The sequence below is a fragment of the Anser anser genome (assembly GCF_964211835.1).
Source record: "Anser anser genome assembly, chromosome: 9".
NCBI lineage: Eukaryota > Metazoa > Chordata > Aves > Anseriformes > Anatidae > Anser > Anser anser.
In genome coordinates, this window is record NC_139729.1 from 10,171,049 (window position 1) to 10,195,649 (window position 24,601).

Below are 24,601 nucleotides of genomic sequence, written 5' to 3' on the forward strand. Positions count from 1 at the left end.
ATTCTAAGTCATGAACAACTCTGGGTTGAAAAAACATTTGTAAGGAACTAAGGCGAAGTGCTATGTTAGAGATACAATCAGTTTTAATTAGTTGTTGATAGCCTTTCTTGCTTATATGTACTATTATTTTCTGATTCTGTTCCTCTTGGCATGACCAAGGGCAGAGAGAGGAGATGCTATGTCATGCATCACATCCAGAGACAGGATTAGTGGAAGTGAATCCCTGATAATTTTAGGCCCTTGCCTTCTCTGCGTGTTTCTGGAGCAAAAGCGCGTGGGACTGCTAACTCTTTCCGCAGGAAATATTATGGTTTCTTTATCTCTGGAGCTGTCTGCCTCTGTTACTCACAGGTAACCCCTTAAGTGGTGATGTCAAGAGGATCACTGTGGTATATTGAAAAAAGCAACATTTAAGGGGGGTTGTTGTAGATTCTTCAGAGCTTTGTTTAGCAAAATTACTGAAAAACATGGTTTCCTGCTGGGAACATACGAATGCTGCAGACAAAAATATTGTCTATTATAGCCTGCACTAGCAGCTACGCCTCTTGGAGCCTTTATACATAGTTTTATTTTATTTTTTTTTTCTTCAGAGACTAAGACCGCATGTTACAAGGGGAAGGACTAATTTATACTTGTAGTCAACTTGTGCACTTTAATGAAAAACGGTGCTCAAGTTGGTCATGAAAAATAGTGCTCATGTTAGATACCTGAATGGGTGTTTGGCTGAAACAAATGAGGGAGAAAAGCATGGGAAAGCAAAGAGATACTGTATTGACCTGTAAAATGTATTTTCCCAGCAGACCTGATCAGAGGACATGGCCCATGAGCTGACATCTCAGAACCAGAGTACAAGCTGCCCTTGGAGCACATGGGACCAGGTCACATACAAAGCTGCGTGCAGTAAGTTTGCCTCTCTCTGGCCTGCCAAGTTGGTCCTAGGACACAACTTTATCTGTTTTTCCTTTTGCTGCTACTCTTTCCCCAACCTCTGTCCCCTCTTTATTCTGGACTTTTGCCAAGTACTCGGCTGAGTAATTTTTCTGTCCCCATTGCTGTACCCTACATGTCTGGTTGTTTGAGTTGCTGCCATCTCACTGGGTGCAGTGGCTTTATTTTCTGTTGTCATTCTGGTTGTTTCTCGTGATACCCTTCTTCAAAGGTTTTGGCAATTGCAAAACTGTTAAAGTTCTGTTTCTTTTAGTTTTTCAGCATATTGTAATTACAGTTGATAGATAGTCTTGTATGTGAGAAAAATTAACCCTGTTATTTTGCATGTAATCTATTTAAACTAGCGTTGAGCTTATTCTGTGAGAGCCGTTGCCAGCGTTGAAATCTGTTCTTACAAGCATACCTGATTGGATCCAATTGAAATCCCATGTAACTGGAGGCAGGAATCAAAATGGGAATTAAATTAGAAAGGAGAGGAGAGAGGGACACCAGTATATTGCATTTTTTGAAAGAAATTGGTTATTTTTGGAAAAGAGACCTGTTCTGCTTCCCATTTAAAGCTATCTGCTGATACAACAAAAAAACACCCTGTGTCATACAGCCAACATATAATTATGTTTTTGGCAAGTGTGTTTTATTCACAACAAAATACTGTCTAAAAAAGACAAGCTTTTTTTTTCTTTTTTTTTTTTTAAAAAAAAAGGCTCATACTGCAGATTCTGTTTTACACTGCAAAAATAAGGAATTCTTCTTGCTCAGAAGTGCACTGGCCAGAACTGGTCTTCTGTGACTTATCATAAACGGATTGCTTATGCTAAAGACTTTCACCGTCTACTGCAGGAGAATTTTCCAGCTACGTAGTCTTGAGGCTGAGTGTGACTCCAGTACACAGTATTTTGTCTGCTGTGAGAAAGCATCATGTGTCTGGATGTGACACTAGCCTAACTGCCTTACGTGTTGCTAATAATGTTAAAACTAAAGGATTGATCTAGAGGGCATGTACAGAAGGTAAAAAATATGCTCTAACGTGAAGGTAGTTTCTATTTTTTTGGAGTGGTATCTGGAAAAACTGAGAGACATAAATATGATACTTTTATATCCATGTGAACAGCTTTGTATGTACCATTCCAGATAAATGCCTGTGAGTGGAGTTGTCTACTGTCTTGCCCAAAACTAAGTCAACTGTACACCTTTTTCCATTTTTTCCCCAGCAGGCTAAGCTGTTGTGGATGTTCCCCTTACAGTTTCTTGTTTCTTCCTATTGTGGCAGTCTTTGGGAGTGCCTCACGTCCTACCATGCTGAAATTCAGGGGGACAGAAATGCAAGTGTTGATTGAAAATCTTCTATTCTTAAAACAAATGTTAAACATGACTTAATACTGCTTAGTCTTATTTGGAGACTTTGTTTAAATTTCGACAAGAAAGAGAAAAGTAAGAGTTCATAACTATAATTCAAGGCATGTAGGTAAGGAATGCAATACCTGGAAGTACAGCATTTAAATAGTTGAGGTGTGAACAAACCAAGATTTTAGCCTCAGCTCTTTAACAGATTGTACAGATTGCATGGAATTAAAAGAAAGCCCATCACTAAGAGAAATCAGAATATGTTGCAGGCTTTTAGGCACCTAGAGAGGCTGAGAAATACACTCTGGAGAGAGCAAAAGTTGCAAAAGGTTCATGTGGATATAAAACTTGGTTTGCAGCAGCTAATTCCCTGTTTTTTATTTTATTTTATTTTTTTACATCTCTGGAATTACAGACTGCTGTGTTGTGCCAGCTAATGTCTAGATAATTACACAAAAGCCACATTTAAGGATTTACAATAATAAGTTTTTACAAAAAAAAAAAGTTCTAACATTGTTTTTTAAAGAAGTAGGAGAAAAATCTCACAAAGAAAAACAATTTATTGGCTGAGCTAGGTTTTTACAATGTTTCTTCAGGCTGTAGAACAATATGGAAAGCCAGTGAGCTGAACTGCAATGACAAGTGTGCATTGCTGCATTTTCTTAATGTTTGAGGGGCAGAAATACTGATCAGCACTGAATCTTGGTTGGACGTCACATCAGAGCAATGCTTTAGAAAAAGCATAGATAAAGCTATCATCAGTGTGACACAACAGTTAGAAACCTGCAGGGAAGTATGAGATAAGTTTGTTACTCAGAAAAAGGAGGTTGTGAATAGCTTGTAGATATCTGTTGTTTATTTATATATAAATATATATAAACTCGTTTATAATGCCCACCTTCTCTTGGTTATCCGCCTGCTTTGAGCAGAACCTGCAGGTGGAAGGGGAGGGGGGTGGTGAAAAGTAATTTACTAAAATATCAAGGAAAAGCATGTTTCTTCTCTTACAGCTACTTTTCAGTCTGAATGTGTTTCTCCCTTTATGTCTTTGGAACAATGGAATAAACTGAAGACTGGCATGGGGTAATTTAAATTTCTGTACAGAAACTCATAAAAGAGCGTTATGCTCTGAGTGAGTTCATTTCTTTTAGTTGGATGTTTCTTCTGAGATGTTTTTTCTTTTAGTATAAATTAAATTTCCCATGACTACACATTGCACTTTTGGTAATTAGTAATGTGTGACATCTGTGCACAGGTGTTTTCGTAGTCTGCTTTGGTATAAGATTTGAACGTGAAAAAGCAAAGTAGGCTGAATTCGTGAGAACGGTGAGTTACTGAGAGTACTAAAAGTAACAGTCCAAAAAAATTGTCCTTTTTTTTTTAAACAATAAAGATTTGCGAAACGTAGGTATTGCTAGTAAGTGCATTGATATTGATGTTGGCTGATTGCTCTTCAGAATGAACAGTAAAGCACAGTGTAGTTTTGAAAAAAAATAAAATAAAAATCTGCTGGTCAGGTGACACCCGAGGTGAAATATTCCTGTGTAACTTTTGGTTTCAGCTCGTTTCTCCAGCTCTGTGGGCTCTGCTGCCAGCTTCATCCTGGTCAGGAGAGCAGCGGCACTGCTGCCAGTACAGCTGCCCCTTGCTGTGGAGTCAGCTCTCTGCAGTCTCCTGGTTGAGCTTCATCCCACACACTGCTTCTTCCGCAGCAGGCACAACCCTCCAGGAGAAAGGGAACATGGAGCAAGACAGGGCAATGATAAAAAGGTCAGAAAAGATCCAGTTTTGCAGCAGAGCTGTCAGCATTTTCCTAACACAGCAGTGCAGTGTGAGCAGCAGGTTTCTTACCCATCTGACTCAGGTAACTATGTTAATTCAGCCATGTTAGCTGAACTGCTTCTGGTCTGGGGATATGGTAGTTTGTAAATCTTAATCTCTTCCAGTGCTTCCACTCCTTGCTTCTGAATTTATATGTATTTCTATAAAGGATTATTTTCTGCAGCACTGTTTTCCATTAGTTAATCTCTCTCCTCCAGAGTCTGATTCTTCACTTTAAAAATCCCAGTCCTTGTGACAAATCCCTTTTTTCAACTGCTGCCCATCCCTTCTGATTTCTGCTGTTTGTCTTCTCAGTCCTCTTCCAAAGGGCTCTTCTGGATATTTTGGGAAATGTTCTCTAATTGCTGAGCCTCATAAGAAGTGCCGTTATTTATGTCTAATCATTTTTCCCAGTTCTAAAGTTTATCACCCAATATCATTGCTGCAGGCAACGTGTGGTTTCCTGTGGGCACCTATCAGTTTATCACTGGAAAATAACGAATGGGCAAAGCGAGAGCAGATAGTGACTGCAGCACATAGGGGGCTCACAGCACCGCATCAGGTACATGAGAATTTTGACAAGGATGGGAGCAGCAGTAGCATGGTTTCACCAGGGAGAACTTCACTGATGGTTGAGGTGCAACAGCTTTGTCCTAAGGGTTGGCTGACCAGGTAATGTTAGGAAGCCAGGGGCTACCAATGCCTACACACAGCAGTGCAGGGCACTGAATAAATACCTGGCAGTTGCTGTCGGGTTGATAAAGCAGCCAGTGTTTCACCTCTGCTTTGGAAATGCTTCCTGTTTGTATAAAGCCTGAGGTGGACGCGTTGCTTCTGTGTTTGGGTTTCTGGTGTCAGTGATGGGCTCTGTCAGTGAGTGAGCTTTTGCAATCTTTTCTCGTTTCTCTGCAGTAGGGAGGTGGCTGGTGCAGTCTCCTTCCTCCTGATCTGGGGCTAGCCAACAGGGTGTTACTACAGGTGAACCTTGCTCTTCACGTAGGTTGTATCTGTATCATCCTGTGAGTAGGCAGCAGCCTGCACTGAATCTTCTGAACACTGCAGAGGAGATGAGATCTTAGATTTTCTGTTCTCTCAGTCTATTAGTCTTAAAAAGACTGCTTTTGCTGCAGCCGTTTGATTTGCTGTGCCACTACCAGAAGTGACAGGTTTGAGGACTAATCTATGCCCCCAGTGCCCAGGTTCAGAGTGACCCTTGCAATTGACATGCACGGTATCTCAGCCAGACCCAGTTCCCCTCCGCTGCTTTGTGTCTTATTCATTAGCATGCTCAGAATAAGTAAAAGGCAATTAGAAATCAAAGACTGTTTAAATTGGTACACCAAAGGGACAAATGAGCTTGAAACATTGCCCAGACAACTGACTTTCATGGCCTGATCTGAAGGCTGTTCCGAGGGCTGGCCTGAAGCCTCCTCTGAAGAGCACTGGGTGGTGATGATACCTGTGGCACTCTTGCCTGTGAAACTGCTTTTTGTGCCAACATTTTCCACACCTCTCCAACCTCACCCTCTGCCATGGTTTTGTGCAGTTTGAAGGCTGCTGGAAATAATGCTGTCAGAGGTAAGCTGCTGGAGTGACATCCTTCAGCCTTTGGCTGTTGAACCTCTGGAGTTGTCTGGTTTGCTTCTGAAAGGTCTGCAGTGTCTACACGTTTACATTCACTGTACAGGTTTTTTTTGCTTTCTTTGTGTGTGGGGGGGAGAAGGTCCACAGATAAGGGTCTAAAGGCCTTTGACTGCCAGGAGATGGTTTAAATTTGATTGCCCTTATCTTACAGCGTGGCTTTTACCTGTAGGAGGCAGAAGATAAGTGAGGAGGCACCTCTACCCAGATAGAGGACTGACAATTCTGACCTGGTGTTCTTCATACCTTGAAGAAAATTCTGTCAGTGCAGGTACTTTTCTGTCCATTTTTGCTGCCACAGTATTAGAGGGCATGGAAGCAGATCTAGGCCAGATACTGCTTGTTCACGGTCACATCGGTTTCAGGGTTTGAAATGTTTTGGTCTTGTTCAGGAAGTCCCTTGTGGCTGCGGTGGGCTATGTAGGCCAGTGGTATCCAGCTAGACATGCATGTGCGGGAGAAATGAAAGTCTGCCCTTCAGCAGCATTCAGAGGTCCACCCTGGTCAGCGAGGTCGACAGACAGCTGTTGTCAGCAAAAGGCAGTGCGACAAACCTGCTGCCAGGAAGGCTGCAGCTGCTTTTATTTCTTGTGATCAGGGCCACGACTTGGGGTGCTTTGATGGAGATGAAAATGGAAGTAATGAAACTTGGCTGATTTCAGCTTTTTTAAAGCTCCAGGAATTAGTCATCCTAGGCAAAAAAGACATCAGTCAAATGTGACTCAGATCATCCTCCTCTCTCCCTGCGGGGAGTGTAAAAGAGTTGGTTTAACTCGCGTTCGTTGTCCAAGCAGGGCATAATTCCCACTTTACGGATGTCTTCGAGTCTTGTGATGTTCCCTGTGCTTATGGCTGGGAACGTTTCTGAGCTGGTGGTATTCCTCAGAGTGGGTTCATTTCGTTTGTAATGCAAAAGACTAGCAAAATCCAAGCCAGGGAGCATTCACAGCTGTAGGAGAAGTTTTTGCTGCATGAGCAGAGGACCGAAGGCAGTCTGCTTTCCAATGGGTTTGTCTCCTGCTCTTCTTCCCTGTGGCAGGGGGAGCAGCACGGAGGTGGCCCCCGTGCCGCTGGGTCTGCCCATTGTCCAGTTTGCTGCTGCCGCTGCGTGGGGAGCCCGTGGGTGGGTGCAGGCACCTGCGAAGGAAGCAGGATGGGGAGAAGGAGGGAGCTCTGACTGTTCCTAGCGTGGAAATGGAGCTGCTGAGCGGAAGCCAGCAGGTATGTTACCCCAGGGTGAGGGCAGAGCTGGGAGCTGAGACACGGAGGGGTCGGGAGAAAGGAGACCGCTGTCCTGCAGGGGGGCTGGGACTGAAGGGGATGGGAGGAGGAAGAGGACGCTCCAGCAGGGAGGAAGGGACGTGGAGGTGGGAATGCTACCTCAGAAGGCATCTGGGGATGACTAGGAAGTGCCTCCCCTGCTGCTGGAAAGCTTGGGGCTGGGGCCGTGAGAAACCTGTCGTCCCAGCCCTGGCCTTGTCTGCGGTTGGGCTCTCTGGGCTGTCTCTGTCTGAAGGTACCCAAAGTTGATGTGATTCCTCTCAGGCATTGTGCAGTTTGGTTAGCCTAAGTCAATTCAACAAGAAGCACTGTGTTTCAATCCTCTTAATGAACCAACCTTTTTTTTTTTTTGATTACTTCTTTGTCAGAAAAAAAAAAAAATTCCTAATGGAAAATTGCCTCTTTCCCCAAAACAGAATTCTCTTTCAGATCTTCCCTATGGAAAATTCCCAGCCAGCTCCAACCCTAAAGCATGATGCCAGAAAATATCTAGTATGCTTTAGCAGAGCGTGACTTTAGGGTATAATGTATCATTTAATCCTAACTAGGGCACCATAGCTACATGAGGTTGAGCCCATGAGCAGGCACTCAGCAACCCTAACTCAACATGCATTAGGCAATCCATCAAAAACATACATGTGGAATAGGGAAAACAGTTATAATCATTTTTCAGTTTTGAAAGCTTAGTTCTACCCTGAGAAAGAAACTGGCAGAATGTTGTCAGAGGTGCCATTTCTGCTTCCTCTTACTGAATTCCAAATGCAATGTGTTTGCTTTATAAATAAAAAGATGCATTTTCTTAGCAGATAGTTTCACCAACAACCAGTCTGAAAGAGAAAAAAGGTTCTTCCTTTTATAAAAAGAATGCTGGAGAGAAAATTATTTGGCATGTTTACAGGTACAACAGACTTGAATGTTGAAGTTGGTTCTATTGATGCTCAAGAAATAATAGTCTCCAGTTCTCCCACAGCTCTGCTGCTGCTTTTCTACTCAGAAAAGAGACCAGCTGACTGAGAAAGTACTGTTGCCTTCAGCAGCAAAAAGGATTTGGGCTTCAAGCCTGCCTCAAAAGGTAACTTAAAGCCTATTCATGGAAACATTGCCTGATTTAGCAGACATCCTAGGAAAAATTCAGGCTTCTGGACAGGAAACAGCATGGATTGGCAGTGGTAAACAGTATCACATTGGGAAGGGAAGGAGAGAGACAGGCAGGTGAAGTGCTTCAAGATGTGGTAGAACTTAAGTGACCTTCCGTGTTTTGTTGATGGGTCTTTTTGTCTAGACTATGCAGACTTGCCTTTTAGAACTTAGCTCGTGGGCTTTAATCAGGTATCTCAAACTTGTGTCCTGACACTGGAGCACTTTTCTGGTTTCAATGTAAAGTGCTGGCTTGTCTGCCTGCCTTTGACAGGAGCTGAGCAAGGAGCAGCTCTGGTTCAGACATGGGTGCCTGATGTCGTGGTCCAGCACTTGGTCTTTAGCAGCAGCCCAGCACTGCTACATCAGCACAGCTTAAGGGCAGAACTTCAGTTTTGAAACTTAATATGCGGATGGAAGTTAGCTTATAGCGCTTCTTGGAGCCTAAGAACAGGCCAAGCCTTACAGAGGCACTGTATCATTGCTGCTTACTGAAGTCCCAATAGCACAGGAGTTCTCACTGGATGAACAAAATGGTTGCTCCTTTTCCTTAAGAGTGACTTCTTCGAGACACACCTAGAGAGATTGTCTACAACCAAATCGCAACAGATACTCAGTCACAGACCCATCAATGTAAATTCTTGTCAAAGGCATGAAAAGGCATTTTATTTATCACTAATTTCACTACAGGTATCAAGGACAGTTTTCCTCTGCCCAAAAATAGCAGTGAATTTTTGGAGGCCATTAACATGGAACCGTAGAATATCATGAGTTAGAAGGGGCCCACAAGGACTGAGTCCAAAAACCACCCAGAGACCAAAACCACCCAGAATCCAAACCCTATGTCCAAGAGTGTTGCCCAGACACTTCATGAATGCCAGCAGGCTCGGTGCCATGCCCACTGCTCTGAGGAGCCTGTCCCAGTGCCCGACCACCCTCTGGGTGCAGAACCTTTCCCTGACACCCAGCCTGACCCTCCCCTGTCCCAGCTCCATGCCGTTCCCTCGGGTCCTGTCGCTGTCCCCAGAGAGCAGAGCTCAGCGCCTGCCCCTCCGCTCCCCTCGGGAGGGAGCTGCAGGCCGCCACCATTAGCTCACCCTTAGCAATGTAGTGATACTTTTTTTTTTCCAATTTGGAAACTTCTGTTGCAGCCAGACTAGTTTTGGTTTAGTTTGGTTTTTGAATCCTCAGATTTGTTGACTTCCATTTGCAGCCTTGAGAATCCGATGCAAGGTGGAGCAATAACCGAACGTCCTTGACAGTGTGCTTGACCCTGACTTGTGCATATCTTTGCTGTTTGCCTCAGAGCCTTGCTTCCAGGCAAGACTTGAAAATTTAATGTAAAAAAGAAGTAGGAGCAACAGATTCTTTTTAGAATAAGAAAGAACTACTAAAAAAAACACAACAAAACAAAACAACGAAGCCAACCATAAAAACAACCTTTCATGTCCTCTATGCATTATGAAAAGGGGGAAAAAAAAGTCTAAAGTTTATGTGCCCCCTTTCTTTGTAGGTCTCCTTTGATGATTCTTTCAAGCAGTTGTATCTTATTGGTTTTTTTTTATGTTTTCTCTGGTGTGAGACTTCCCTGCAAAGAAAGTTTCTCTTGTTTTTCGTTATGTAAAATATGAAGCTTTACATTGCTGCCTTTCACATGCCATCATAAGCTTCTCTTGCAGTTTGAAACAAAAGGCACATTCTTGCTGGCTTTCCTTGTTGCTGCATCTCATTTTTGAGAGTGATAAAGATGAAAGTCAAAATGAACGGCAGTATTTAGGATCCATTTTGTTTCTCAGGGCTACAGAGTAAGAAGCACTCAGCATTTCACCATTCATGTGGAAAAGACCAACCAAATGCTTAATGAAGGAAGTCTTGTTTCTGAACAGTTAACCACGGTTCCAATCTCATAATGGTAAGATTTCCACTGCTGTTGGCAGTTCTGAAATGTTTGGTTAGTGTGTTATCTTTTCTGAATATATAAATACAAAGATGTGCTTAAAACGGTAGAAAGTAATAGGAAGTTAAGTCATGCAGAGTGATACGCAAGCCCCAAATGTACCTTGTTTATCTCGTACCTCTGCACTGAGTGCAATATTGCATAATGTCACAAGTGCCATGTATTTTCTCTAGCAAGGTGATGAATTTTAATTAAATTCACCGTTTAAAATTCAGTTATTCATTAAAGATACCCAGTTATCCAGAAAGACATACTGACCTTGGATGAAGACCTATCAGTCCTCTTGAGCCAGAAGGGCTATAAATTAAAAAGATGACATTTCATAATTAGTAACACGAAAGAAGAGTTCCTTGGCCAGCTAACCATGTAGATGTATACCGTTTGCCTCTGTCATTTTATCTGAAAATGGCAAAATGACACCGTTCTCTGATATCAGCAAACCAGCCTGGGCACGTGTGTCCTGCTGTTTCTCTTCCATGGGCTCTGGACTTTGCTGCTGCCGGCCAGGCCAGGGCTGAGCCTCAGTCCCCGCACGAGCAGCACCTTCTCCTTTGACCATGGTGGGGGCCTGTGGGTGTTCTTGGTTTGCGGTTCACCTCTGAAGGGCCTTTTTGTGATGGAGACAGGCAGATATAAAAGCTTCACAAACTTCAGTCTGCTTTTATCCACAACAAAGCATGTGCAGTTCTCATCAAACAATAAAACATTGATTCATTTGTGCCTTTATTTTTTGTTTTCCACTGCTGAAGTGTTCTCTGTGCTGAGGTTGAATCTTTCAGGGCCCAGCAGCTGTTTGCCAGCAGATGTCTTCTTTGCTGAAACAGAGAGTCCCTGTTTTCTCCTAGTGCCTTTTGTCCTTGTCTAGCCTCAGTGTAAAGTAACCTTTGCTGTAGAAATAGGCTTCTTGTTTCTCTCATCTGCCCAAGGTTCCCTTGTCTTTGAATTTTGTATTTTTTCTTCTCAAATCTAGGACTAATTTGGCCTTGTTTTCCTCTTCCAGTGTTATCCCATCCTCAGCCACTGAGATAGGCAAGAAAACTGGCTTCATCAAGAACAGAATTATTCTTTCATTCTCCCAAATTAAGATTGACCTGGCCTCTAATGGTCTTTGCTCAACCTATGCATAGGTAAGCAGGTAAAAGACTCTGTGGTCTTAACATAAGAAACATGGGGCAATAGGCAGTGAAAGATGGTCAAAAGAATAGGAAGCAAACAGATTTCAGACAAATAAATTGGATTGAAGAGTTTTCCCAAACTACTGAAGTGTCAGTGAAGCTGTAAGAGCTTACTCTACCTGTGAAAATTTAAGCTGCAGTACAAAATCCATGTGTGCTTTGGTAAGGGTAAAGGTTTGAAAAAGTAAGGCTTTTTTTGTTTTTGTCAAGACAGTGTAATCTCTTACTATCTAGGAAAGCGTGATCACAGAAGCACTGTCTTTGGGGGTTGCAAGTGCGTGTGCTGGGCGAGTGAAGTGAGTGATGGTTAAAGGTCAGAGCGTGCTGCTGATAAGAGGTATTGAAAGCGTGAAAGAACCACAGAGGACCAATTTCAGTTCCTGTATCATTACAGCAGGTGATGTATGAAGTTGATAGAATAGCTGAACAAAGCAAACCACAGTGAACACAGGATATTTAAAGCAAAATGCAGAAATAAATGAGTCATGCCCTTTTATTAAAGTGGAGGGAAATAGATATCTACCTCAGTTAATTTCTTAGTGTGATATAAAGGCAGCCTTTAACAAAATGAAAAAATCCCAGTTCCATTCCATTCTCTTTAACCCAATCAACCAAAATCCCCTTACACTGTGGAAGTTACTGATAATGTAGTATTACCAAAAAATCAGTATTAGTTTGTCAGGAGACTTAGGTTTAATCTTTCTTTGAATCAAGCAATATGGTGCTTGGTCGGAAACAAACACATCTGTACTCACAAGTATATCGAACATCCAGAGTTAAGCAGCAGGAGCAAAACCATGCAGTGTCTGCCAGTGAGAGCAAGTTCTCAACCAGATGCAGTTCTGTCTGAAGACACCCAAACTCTCCCCAAGGTGTGGCACAGGAGGGCTGATGCTTAATGCAGCTCTCCTGGTCCCCCTTCCAGCTGGGAGAGGGCTAGCTCATGGACTGCCCTGCTCTGCTGTGCAGTGAAGACTTCCTCATAGATGGTAGAAAGCACAGGTTTATTTGGAATAGATCATCCCCATGTAATTATTATGTAGTGATTTTTGGAAGTTTATTGGATTTGGTGTTCCCTAGGGAACGCTTGACTTTCCAAAGGGAATGCTTATTTGCGGGAAGGTCTTGCCCTGGCATTTTCCAAGAGATTACTGCTGATCTATACTCCAGGCCCTCTCAAATTGCCTCTTCGCTCACGAGAAACTTTGCCTTTTATGCAAGAATTTGCTTTTATGTAAGTTCTGTTGCTGCTTCCTACTCTGTTAGTAAATTAGGTTGCACACGTTGGATGCCTACAGTGCCCAGCTCTCACACAGGTGATGCCCTCTGAAACAGTCCGAAACAGCACAGGCTGATGCTGTCAGGAAAGCTGACTCCTCGTGGAGGTTGTCCGTGTGGTCTGTTACTGTTTTGTCTGTTGGTATGAAGATAAAGGTCTTGCAAGAAATGAAAGTCTGATAACGTGCTCTCTGTGTGTGGAGGGGTAGGTTCATGTTGATATCATTAGTGCTTGGTCACCTAGGTGATGGATCTTGCTGCCATAGTAACCCGAAGGCTGCATTACTCATCAAATATGAATTGTAACAAAGAGGAGTGTTTTGAGGTGTTTGTATCTTCTGTCTCCTGTAACTGTCTGCTGCCCTCTTAAAATGTTTACAAGAACTGTAAAATAAGACTCTTAAGTAAAGGTTTTTGTTGGAAGCATGGCCTGAAAAAGACCTGAAACGTATATGCCTAACCACCTTTTTGAAGAAGGGTCATTTTGAAGAAAGGCTATTGCTTATTGTTGGCCTTTTGAGCTCTTGCCTCTTGCTTTTCCCCTGCTAGGGAAGCTGATATTTTAGTTTGTATCAGGAGAGTGTGAGCCAACTCAATGTACATCTTTAGCCATCCCCATGGATATACTTGTGCCACCATCATACCTGCAGCCATGTGCTGTGCCAGGGGCATGTCTGGAGCGTGGATGTTCTGTGTTTGGCTTGGGGTAGGTTGTGAGACACTAACTTCTTTTGTGACCCAGAAAAGAAGTGATTTAAATACAAGAGGTGCTTCCAGCTTGCAGCCTAGTGCGTTCATTCAGGGATGCAATACTAGGTGCTGCTGGCGGCCAGGCTTGCTGGCACTCAGAACCACCATGTTCATTTGAGGTCTGAGAGAGGTGATTAATAACAAGCCATAAAACAGACTGGCAGATCAGCTCAGAAGAGTACTATTTTTCTTCTTTTAAATGACTTGTATATAGAAATTGCCTATTACCAGTCGTCACACAGTGTACATCCTCCACTACCCACAGTGTCTCATCTTTTTTATTTGGACAATAAAGACAGTAGATGATGTTTAGATTCTTATGTAGAGGTACTTAACGTAAGAGAGATTTTTAGGTTCCTCGTGGCAGAATGGGATGGGACAAGGGGAGTATGTTCTGATGACTCTGGGGGGACAAGCTGACATGCATGGCTGACAGACTAGGTTTTCTGTTCTTTGTAAGATTTTATAGGGAATTAATATAAATCTGAAAGAATACTAACGAAATCAGAACTCTGTGTGATTAAAAACTCTACTGCCAACTTCCTGTCCCACTTACCCAGAGCACTCCAGGCTTACTGTGAAGACAGCAGGGCCTGCGTGTGCACCAAGGACAGCAAGACAAATCCCCATGTAAATGGGGAGCTGTGGGATAGGGCAGCCCAGTTATCACAAGCAGATCTGTGCAAATGCTGCTTGCCAGGAGGTTAACTGTAGAGTCATGCTTGAATTGATCAAAAGTGTGCTCTGATGTCCTCTGCAGTAAGGAATTTTCAACAGCTCCTGGCACAGTCACCTGATGTGGCTGTGCGGCTGTTAATGCACCTCTTTTAGATGTTTTGAGAAATCCTGAGAAAAATGTGTATTAGTGGTGCTTCAGCTGTAATGTTAAACCTGAACATGTTTCCTCTGGACATCAATGAGACCCTTTAAATTCTCTACTGACTAGCCCCCTCACTGGCAGAACAGGGACTAGCTGTGTCCGCACAATCTGCTAGCCAGTAGTTTCCTAGATTTAGGATTAAATAGCACACAAACCTCATGAATAGGTGAAATTGGTGGAGAGGGATACAATTTAATGGGCCTTGAAGACAGAAACACAGGGAAATGGAGGCTGTCACTGGAGGATGTTCCATACATAAAGTCATCTGGGTTTGCTACCTATACGCTACAAAGACAGGGTGGACAGAGAAACAGATTGCAGCATAGTTTTGGGCATCTGCTTGTATTCATTTGGGTTGCATTTGCTCCTGGGAAGAAAGGTGGGAAGGGGTGCATGGGGACAAGAAGAGGGTGTTCAGAGAGCTTGCTTTAGCAGTGTGGCTATCTGGCCTGTGTAATGGGGGTAATGTAATATAGCTGGATTAGAGCTAATCTAATTGTATTTTTGTTGCTTATCCATTGGCACTATTGCCTCCTAATTGTGGCATCCAGCTGACCTAATGGATCAGTCACTTCTAATCAGTGGACAGCTGCCCTGCATGTCATGTGAGATTAGGCCAGTTTTAGAAGAAACAAAAGTGTGAGGTGTGTGTGTAAGAAAGGTTTCATAGCAACGTGTTCTTCTAAATGTTTTACAATTAAATAATCCTTTGTCAGTCCCTTACGAGGCAAATGCCTACTCTGGCAGACAGAATTTGGTGACTGCTAGCAAGTTGGCTGAAGTTGAGAGTCCTGGAGAAACATCCTTCATGGCTGAGATCTGCAAGGCTCAGATCTCTATTCAAAAGATCTTCAAGGCTCAGATCTCAATTCCTGGTCTGTAAGATCATGAGGCTCAGACACTGCAGCCTTGTTCATGAAACTGGAGCACTGCTGTGTGTGTGTACCATGCGCTGGATATAGGAGTGAGTAACTACAAACCTTCTTTTTTCCCCAAAGGAAAGCCAGCTGCTTTTCCTTAATCCATTGGGAGATAAGCCCAACTTCCATGTCAGCTGAATTTGATTGTGACTTAAAATTGTCTAGGATAGTGAATAACAGAAATAAGGGAAGAGGGAGCAACTGTAATAGGTGGGAATAAATAACGTTTCTAGCCTGTATTGAATTGCTTATACTTTTGTAGAACTGAAGCAACAGAAAGCTGAAGGTTCCTAGACCGGGTGTTTGCTTTCAGTGTCTTTAACACAATGATTGTTCTCATCACTGGCTGCAGTGACCACAGTATGGTGGAGTTCAGGGTCTTGAGAAGAGGAATTAGGGCAAAAAGCAGGTTTGCGACCCTGGATTTCAGGAGAGCAAACTTCAGCCTCTTCAGGGATCTACTTGGAAGAATTCCATGGGTTAGGGCCCTGGAAGGAAGGGGGGTCCAAGACAGCTGGTCAGTATTCAAGTATCACTTCCTCCAAGCTCAGTGCATCCCTATGAACAAGAAGGCAAGCAAAGGGGGCAGAAGACCTGCATGGATGAGCAGGGAGCTCCTGGCAAACCTCAGACAGAATAAGGAAGTTTACAGCATATGGAAAAAGGGACAGGCCACGTGGGAGGAATATAGGGACACTGTCAGAGTATGCAAAGATACGACAAGGAAGGCCAAGGCCCAGTTGGAATTAAATCTGGCAAGGGATACCAAGGACAACAAGAAGGGCTTCTTCAAATATGTCAGTAGAAAAAGGAAGACTGGGGAAAATGTTGCCCCACTGCTGAATGGGACAGGTGCCCTGGTGACAAAGGATACGAGAAGGCAGAGGTGCTGAATGTGTTTTTTGCTTCAGTCTTTACTGCTAAGATCAGCCCTCAGGAATCTCAGACCCTGGAGACAAGAGAGGAAGTCTGGGGAAAGGAGGATTTTCCCTTGGTCGAAGAGGATTGGGTCAGAGATCATCTAAACAAACCTGACATCCGCAAATCCATGGGCCCTGATGGAATGCACCCATGGGTGCTGAGGGAGCTGGCCAATGTTATTGCTAGGCCACTCTCCATCATCTTTGAAAGGTTGTGGAGAGCAGGAGAGGTGCCTGAGGACCGGGAGAGAGCCAAGGTCACTCCAGTCTTCAAAAAGGGCAAGAAGAAGGACCCAGGCAACTACAGGCCAGTCAGTCTCACCTCCATCCCTGGAAAAGTGATGGAATAGCTCATCCTGGAGGCCATCTCCAAACATGTGGCGGATGAGAAGGTGATCAGGAATAGTCAGCATGGATTCACCAAGGGGAAGTCATGTTTAACCAATCTCATAGCCTTCTATGATGAGATGGGTAGATGTGGGGGGAGGGAGTGGTAGATGTGGCCTACCTTGACTTCAGCAAGGCTTTTGACACTGTCTCCCATAACATCCTCGCAGACAAGCTCAGGAAGCGCGGCGTAGATGAGCGGACGGTGAGGTGGGTTGGCAGTCGGCTGGGTGGCAGGGCTCGGGGGGTTGTGCTCAGTGGCGCAGTCTAGTTGGAGGCCTGCAGCTGGCAGCGTCCGCCAGGGGTCAGTACCGGGCCCAGCATTATCCAATTTACTCATCAACAACCTGGACGATGGAACTTGCGGATTTTTCTCACAACCCTCAGCAAGTTTGCTGGTGACACAAAGCTAGGAGGAGTGGCTGATACCCAGTGGTCTGTGCTGCCATTCAGAGGGACCTCGACAGGCTGGAGGGTTGGGCCAAGAGGAACCTTATGAAGTTCAACAAGGGCAAGTGCAGGGTCCTGCACCTAGGGAGGAATAACCCCAAGCACCAGTACGGGCTGGGGGCTGAGCTGCTGGAGGGCAGCTCTGTAGAGAGGGACCTGGGAGTCCTGGTGGGCAGCAGGCTGACCATGAGCCAGCAATGTGCCCTTGTGGCCAAGAAGGCCAGTGGTGTCCTGGGCTGCATTTGGAGGAGTGTTATCAGCAGGTCGAGGGATGTGATCCTGCCCCTCTCCTTAGCCATGGGGAGGCCACATCTGCAGTACTGTGTCCAGTTCTGGGCTCTCCAGCACCAGAGGGACACAGAACTACTGGAGTGAGTTCAAAGGCGAGCTACGAAGATGATTAGAGGACTGGTACACGTCTCGTACATGGACAGGCTGAGAGAACTGGTCCTGTTTAGCCTAGAAAAGAAAACTGAGGAGAGACCTCATTAATGTATATAAATATCTGAGGGGAGGGTGTCGAGAGGATGGAGCCGGTCTCTTTTCAGTTGTGCCCAGTGACAGGACGAGAGGCAACTGACACAAACTGAAGCATGGGAGGTTCCAGCCCAATATGAGGGGGCACTTCTTTCCTGTGAGGTGACAGAGCACTGGGACAGGCTGCCCAGAGAGGTTGTGGAGTCTCCTTCTCTGGAGGTATTCAAAACCCACCTGGATGCCATCCCGCGCAGGATGCAGAGCGGTTGTGGGGAGCAGGCCAGGGTGCAGGCGGAGCTGATGAGGCCACGCTGAGTGCTGTGCACAGGTAGCTGGCCTCAGAGTGAAGAAGCTGCTGAGCCAAGAGAAGTCAATGATCCTAGGTATGGATGTCCACGCTCAGGGTTTGAACAAACACTATTTTTGGTAAAGGTGGTCTTAGATCCCGTCTTTGTCCCTGGGCCCTTCTGAACAGGAGCATTGCAATTTCTGTATGTAGTTGAATTTGCTTGCTTTGGCTTTTATTTTATTTGGGCTGCAAAACAGAGGATACTTACACAGCAAAGGCTAGATCAATTTCTGCCATTTGCTGACTCCAAGCTTATTTGAATTTGTATAGTAGGTGCCGATGCTATAAATAAAAGCGTCCCTGTCTCTTGCACTGAGAACTCTGTCAACCATGCAATCCTGAGATTTTGTTAGGTACTAATTATGTTAGGCGTATGTATAGGATGCTGCGTGTTGCTAGGAGGGATGGCTGATTCTTCCTGTGTGGTCCAATTTGCAGCAGGCTTGGGTATGACAAACCAAGATAAGGGCAATTTCCCAAGTATCTGAACAAAAGGGTTATTCACTGCATTATCCACCACAAAAGAGGGAACGGAGGATGTCCGAGCAGTTGTTTGGCTTGGGTTCTCAGTGAGACATTTTTGTCTGCATGTTTGTCTAACATGCTGGCCATGGTTTTGATATTCGTGTTTTTCCTCTTCTTTCTGGTGTGTATTTTCAGTACTGGGTTCAAAGGCAAGCAACCCAGAAGCAGTATCAAATCCAAGGAACCATGGCCAAAAAAAAAATAAAATATATATATAGTGTTTGCTGTGCTTTGGGCAGTGACCTGGCACCAGGCACTAATTTCAATAAAGACGGAAGAGACAAAGAGGTATGAAAGGGGATTCAGGCTCTTTCTTCCCAGTCCTGCAGCTGGTTAATATTGAAGTCTGTCTCCTAAGGATTATGAGTAGTATTATGGTGCCCTGTGATACTTCATCCCTCTTGGGTTCGAGGTAATTTTCTAAGCATGTAACATAAAACCCTGAGTTGTTCATCAAGATCTGCTATTTGAAGAGACAGCAGACTTGTTTCAGAGGACATGGCTGTCAAAACACCACAGCAGTTATCTCTGAGCTTTGAAAAACAGTTCTTCAGCGAACTCCTGCATAGAGACCACCTTTTCTTGCCTTCTTCCCTGCCTAAAATCTTCCAGTGGTGATATTCAATGTCGTGCTCCTTTCTCTTCAGCATGTCCTGCTCTTGCCAGAAAGTGTTTTATTCAGGCTGAGCATGCTCGCTCACTCTTAGCAGTCCCTGAAGTAGAAACTGAGGATGGTGATATTATTGTGCCTCTTTTAGTTGTTGGCTTGAAAGAAGAGGAAAACTGGGAGATAAGGAAAAAGAAAACAGGGATCGATCGGGTCAGACCACTCTGGTGGCTCAGCCTCCTGTCTAATGCTCCCTGAATTGAGCTAACTCCTTCGCTCGAGCTTTATGCATCTGATAGCTGTATGATGGTATGGAGGGCAGGGAACATTTCTTTGGCTTGTGATAAGTGATCAGCTCGTGTCATAAAGGTAGAGAGCTGACTCTGCAGAGGTATAGAGGACTCACAAAGGTAGAGAGGACTGCTGTTGTCCTAGCAGGCTGGGAGCACGTGGGTAAGAGAACAGCCCCCAGCCTGTGCTTTGCAGGCAAGCTGGCAGTGATTTGTACCGAGGCTTGCAGACGGAGTGCCTTTGATCACAGTGTGCTGCTTGACTCTTGGGCACGAGGCGGTGGAAGCGGGGGGCTGCTGGTGTAAGCTAACACACACCTGACACCACAGAGACTGGAACCAGTGGTGCTTCACTCCCCACATCTAGCGCTGATGTTAGGCTGCATCTGCACTGGATAACTTCACGTGACGAGTCTGGTGGTTCCAGCGCTGGTTTGGCTGAGCTCATTACGAAGGAACGCTTACCCGTACCTTCAGTTTTTTCCAGGCCTAACGACTTTGTGATATTAGTCCTCATGGCAAGGGGGCTATCAGCCAGCCTCCCGAGATTTCTTTCTACTCTTTCTTTACAGATCCCTAGCAGGAAGGAGGAGGGGGCTCTGGTTCAGTTTCTTGCTTCCAGAGAAGACACGTGCCCTGGGCTTTTCCACATCAGCTGGTCTTTTCAACATCAGACAAGCAGAACAGTGCGAGCTTGCACAAGTCCAGCTCTTGAATATGGGACTGGAAATGAGGTGGCAGAAGGCAAAGGTAAAGCAGGAGCTCAGGTTACATCTTCTCTTGTATTTGGGGGTCCCTCTTTGGGAACTGGGGAAGCGTAGAATTTCTTCTTGGAGCTAAGCTCTGTAGTCCCCCAGCTGCCTTGTGCCACAGCACTACCTAAAGCTAGTCCTGTGCCTCTTACCTTCTTAAACCAGCGTCTCTTCCGTGTTCCCTCTCTGGTGCTTTTGCTTGTAGTCTTTATCTTAACACTTACATTCAAACATAAAGGTAAGAACTAGAGCCTTTCTGCTTCTTGGGCTTCCTCAGATTTTGGGCTTATATCCTGCTCTTTTAACTAGTGCTTTCCTACCCACTCAAATGTCCTCCCTACCAGCCACAGCCTTTTCAGAAGTGATACGAAGTACTCTGTGCAGGGTTTTTCAAGTGTTTTGATCTGTGGACCCCCAACATATTTCCAGTTATATTGTGGACACCTCTGTAGAAAAACTCCCCCTATATCATAAAAAAAGAAAAAAAACATTTTTAGCAGTTTTGGCAATCTTGTTGTCTCAGGTATGCTCCCTGCTTATCCTGTGAAATAAAAATATAGATCAGGTATTTACAGTGCTGTCTCCAAGCCACTTTTTCACTGTCTCTCCCCACTTTTTCACATATATCTGTTGGGGGACTGGGTGGGTGCAACAACAGGCAACTGAATTTAACAATTGTACGTCTGGCCTGTGCATCCTTTTTGAAATGTGCAATGTGTGTCCTTTTTTTCTTTATTTTTTATGTTTTAATACTGACTGAAGGATGATAAGCGTTTGTTTATAAAAGATACGTCTGAGGTACCTGGAGCTTGCTTGCCTTCCAGGAGTGAGACTAATCCAGGATAATTCTTATTATTAGGGGAAAATTACTCCCCTGTTATTTTTGAAGAACATAATGGTAATAGATTTCCTTTCACCTTCCTAGGTGGCCCAAAGCTTCCTGCTGCTGCCTAACCATCAGTTCTGTCCCTAAGGAGAGGGGAGAAGGAACAAAAGGTTCAATCCATGATAGCTGTAGTAGGGATCAACGTGCTTCCCCGGCTGGGTGCAGCATGCATTCCCAGGAATGGCAACAAATTCAGCTCAGTTCAGCTACGGATGAGCACTGCAACTTTCCTTGGAAACTACTGGATTGATTCTCTGCCTTTGGCTACAGGTAGTTGCTTTGCCTCTTGTAGTTATTTTGGGGGTAATTAGAAGAAGATTGTACAAAGAGTAGCAAAAACTGTTGTTGCATCCTCTCTCTTTGTGGTCTCTTCCTTTAGAAGTGATTATGACTTATTTTTTTTTTTGGCCCAGTCTGTCTTCATGCTTTCTACCTAGCTGATCTGTTACCAGTGTGGAATAGGAAGGGAAAATGAAAGTATACTTTCAGCACATTGCTGTGTTCTGTTCATTTTTACAGCACAGTATCTAGTGCAAGCCATTATTGGAACTGCAGTGGAAAAGCCGAATTATTTAAGGACTTTAAAATTCACATTTTCTTCCAGCCTGATGTAGTTATGGACTGTTAATACACTGGGCTGAACTCTGGAATAGATGCAGCTCGGTGAAAGATAAACACATTCTGGCTGGCTTAGCAAGTATTAAGGCAGTTTTCTTACGCTCTCTCTTTAATCATTTGACTTTTTTTTTTTTCCTACATGAAGTGGTACACCTTTAAAAGGTGAAAAGAGGCAAGGTAGCAGACGGTTCCTCTAATAAGGGTTCATAAAATTCCCACTGATCTGTTACTTTAGAAGTGCTATCATGCTGCTATGCTTAATGAAAGATCAGTCATGTAAATTGTTGCTGGGATTCAACTTAATTACATGCAAGAGGTAGAACCTCTGTTATAAAGGCCTAATAAAATATCAGGTGGCTTTAATTAAGCCGGTAAGGTGGCAGTTTTAAACTGAAATCTGCTTGCTTAGTAATGGAAATGACAGTGGATTTGAGCAAGGCATTTATGGACAGCATGTCATTTCTCCACTGCAAGGTGAGAGTCACAATTTTTAAGCTGCGTTAGTGAGAAACCCTAAGTTCATCGTCAGTGTTTATCCTCTAAGCCTCAGACTGCATGGCCCGCACCTGGAGGAGATTTCCTGTTGAAAGATTATTTTAGCCTGAACTTGGCGTATTATTACTGGGGTGATTTTTCTTAATACTTGTAAAGGAAGCCATTTATCCAGATAAATAATTGAAATCTGGAGATGCGTCAGGGTGACATGGCTGTGACTGTTACTAAATATTGAAACATTAAATAAGTAAAGATGCTTAAAGTTTTAGACCTTTAATGTGACTGATTTTATAATCATTTGGATGCCTTCCTGTACATTTTCAATGACATATTTGGGATTTGGAGAGTAACTTGCCTTCCCTACCACTACTGCCAATTTTGTGTTATTTTTATTTATTTATTTAATAAGAGTATTTCAGTTCTATTTGCAAATACTGAAACTTGTCGATTGTTTGAGGCACTTGTGCATATTTCCATTAACAAAGGGCAGCAGGCCATCACCTGGGGCTGCTTTTTGGAGAATAATGAGCCTGATGCAAGCAAGCTGCTGGTTCCGAGCTGTGAACAGGGGACCCCCTGACACACACGCTCTGGTGTCAGTCTCGTGGATTTGATCAATACTACTTTCCATTTAAAAGGGGAAATTAATTGTTTTACTTCAGAGAAGGCCCAGGTTGATTCAGTACATGGCAGGCCAGCACCTGACTTGCATGGAGAGGGAAGAGCCACCGCCACATCTTCCTGGTGCTCTGCTGCTGCCTCGGCATGGGGCGATGCTGCCTTTTATTTTGTTTCCCTCTGCAAAAATCAATAGGCAAGTTCCATCAGGATCCCTGATGGATCTCAGAGGACTTGTGCTTATTTCTCTGTTTCTTTCACAAGTGACTCAAATATTACATGAGCACTCTTTGCCCCCCAACTGCAGGTTTTTCCCACCAGCCTGACAGTGACTGACTGGGGATGGGGGCTGGAGGTGTATTTGCTGCAAATGGAAGGAAGAAAACCCAATTTTCTACAGCTTCTGCCTTGAAACTAAAGATTTGTGTGTCAAGCTTTCTCTGCTGCTTATCAGAAGTATTGAGAGATTTCACATCCCTGTTCCCCCAGCTGGCATCCTCGGTTTATATCTTTTCTCTGTGACGAGAGCAGAGTGCTCTGTAGACTGTTGGGCTGGAGAAAAATGAGGTACCGTAGCATTTCTTGTACAGAAAGCTGTATGCCAGGAAGAGCGGAGCTAAAACAACTTTTTTTATTATTATTATTATTTTTATTTTTTTAAAAAAGGTAGGGCCAAGTCTATGCCCAGCAGTTTTGAGTGTAGTAGAAAGCAGGATAAGCTGGTGGATTGTGTAGAGTAAGGCACAGGCGGAATTTCTGCCCCTCTGCTTCTGTTCTGGACACTTCCTTGCCCTGAAGCTGCAAGCAATGTCATTTAAGATAAGCATTATTACTGCAGTTAGCCATTGGTGTCTCATGTTCTGCAGGTTCAGTGTCTGGATCTGGCTGGAAGCGCTCCTGATGGCAGAAACTTGGGACCATACTGTCTCAGTCTGCCCCTTATCTCTGCGTGAGCTGAGACTTGCAATCCTGAGGCAAGCAGTACCCACGCAGTGGGGTGCCGGGAGGATTAATGGTTCTAAATATTGGACAACGACAAGTCAGCACTGTGTGCAATTGTTGTGAGTCAACTTTGAATCCTTGCCAAAGATGGCTTTTGCAAACAAAATTTAGCACTAATTTGTCAATGGGTTAGTTTGCAGCATGATGTAAAGCACTCAGTCGTATAATGAATCCTTCTGGATCGAAAGAAAATGCTCATAATGACTTTATTATAAGTGCGTGCTATGGTTAAGTGGACAAAATCGATGTAGGGTATTTCTGTGTTTTACCACTGACGGTTTGCTGCGTTCCTTACTACCTGTGTCTGCCTGGGGCGCTGAGAGGGTTTTGTTGAAGATTTTTTTTTTTCTCCTAATTTTGTCGCCTTAACAAAACTGCCAGCGTTTGTTCTTCGCTCCTTGCTGTGCGAGTGCCTCAGTGAGCCCTGCACACAGCCAGGTAGCGCCCTGCTGTTTCTGCAGCTCGGAGCCGGCGCAGCCGCAGCCCTCCCAGGCAGCTCCGCTCCCTGCTGCTCCCCGAACGGACCCAAACGGCACCGGGCCAGCACCGGCGGCACAAAAGCAGCTCTCTACCCCCTCTCCCCCTCCTCTTCTGCGTGCCACGCTCTGCTTTTGTCTCAAAAGGATCTTTTTTTTTTTCAGACTATTGTCCCCGTGACAAAGATGAGCCATCTGTTGTTCTGCTTTCTGGGGCTGAGACCGGGGAGAGGCCAGGGCAGCGGGGTGCCCCCGGCCTTCCCGGAGCAACCTCCCCTCCCCGCGCGTTCCCTTCGCGTCCCTTTCCTGCCCCAGCCCCGCGGGCACCCCGCGCCCTGCTGGGGGAGAACCCTGCCGCGTCCGAAGGCAGCGAGGGCAGGCGCCCCCCCGGCCCCCCGCCTCTGCCTCCCGCGCGGGGCTCCTGCGGGCGGAGCCGGCCGGTGCCGTTGTGCCCCCTCTGCTCTGCGCCGCCAGCGCTGGCCATCGGCAGCAACCCGGCTTCACCGGCGGCACCGGGGGGCACCGAGCTGAGCCTGCCGGGGCTCGCGAAGCCTTGGGCCGGGGCTCTCAGCCTTGGGGGCCGGGGGGCGGGGGTGGGTCGGGGCGGGCCCAGCGCG

The 24,601-nt window shown here is 44.9% G+C and overlaps 1 protein-coding gene across 1 annotated transcript; it reads left to right on the forward strand.

Moving 5' to 3' along the window:
- Positions 1-25: 25 nt before the first annotated feature.
- LOC310904492 (uncharacterized protein) lies at positions 26-24,523 on the forward strand. The gene is made up of 9 exons (XM_083849315.1): positions 26-900; positions 3,303-3,375; positions 4,005-4,156; positions 7,995-8,107; positions 9,969-10,084; positions 11,130-11,256; positions 19,710-19,887; positions 20,815-21,045; positions 22,814-24,523. The coding sequence occupies exons 1-5, from the start codon at positions 816-818 to the stop codon at positions 10,080-10,082; spliced, it is 537 nt and encodes a 178-aa protein (XP_083705441.1). The 5' UTR covers positions 26-815; the 3' UTR covers positions 10,083-10,084; positions 11,130-11,256; positions 19,710-19,887; positions 20,815-21,045; positions 22,814-24,523.
- The last annotated feature ends 78 nt before the right edge of the window (positions 24,524-24,601 follow it).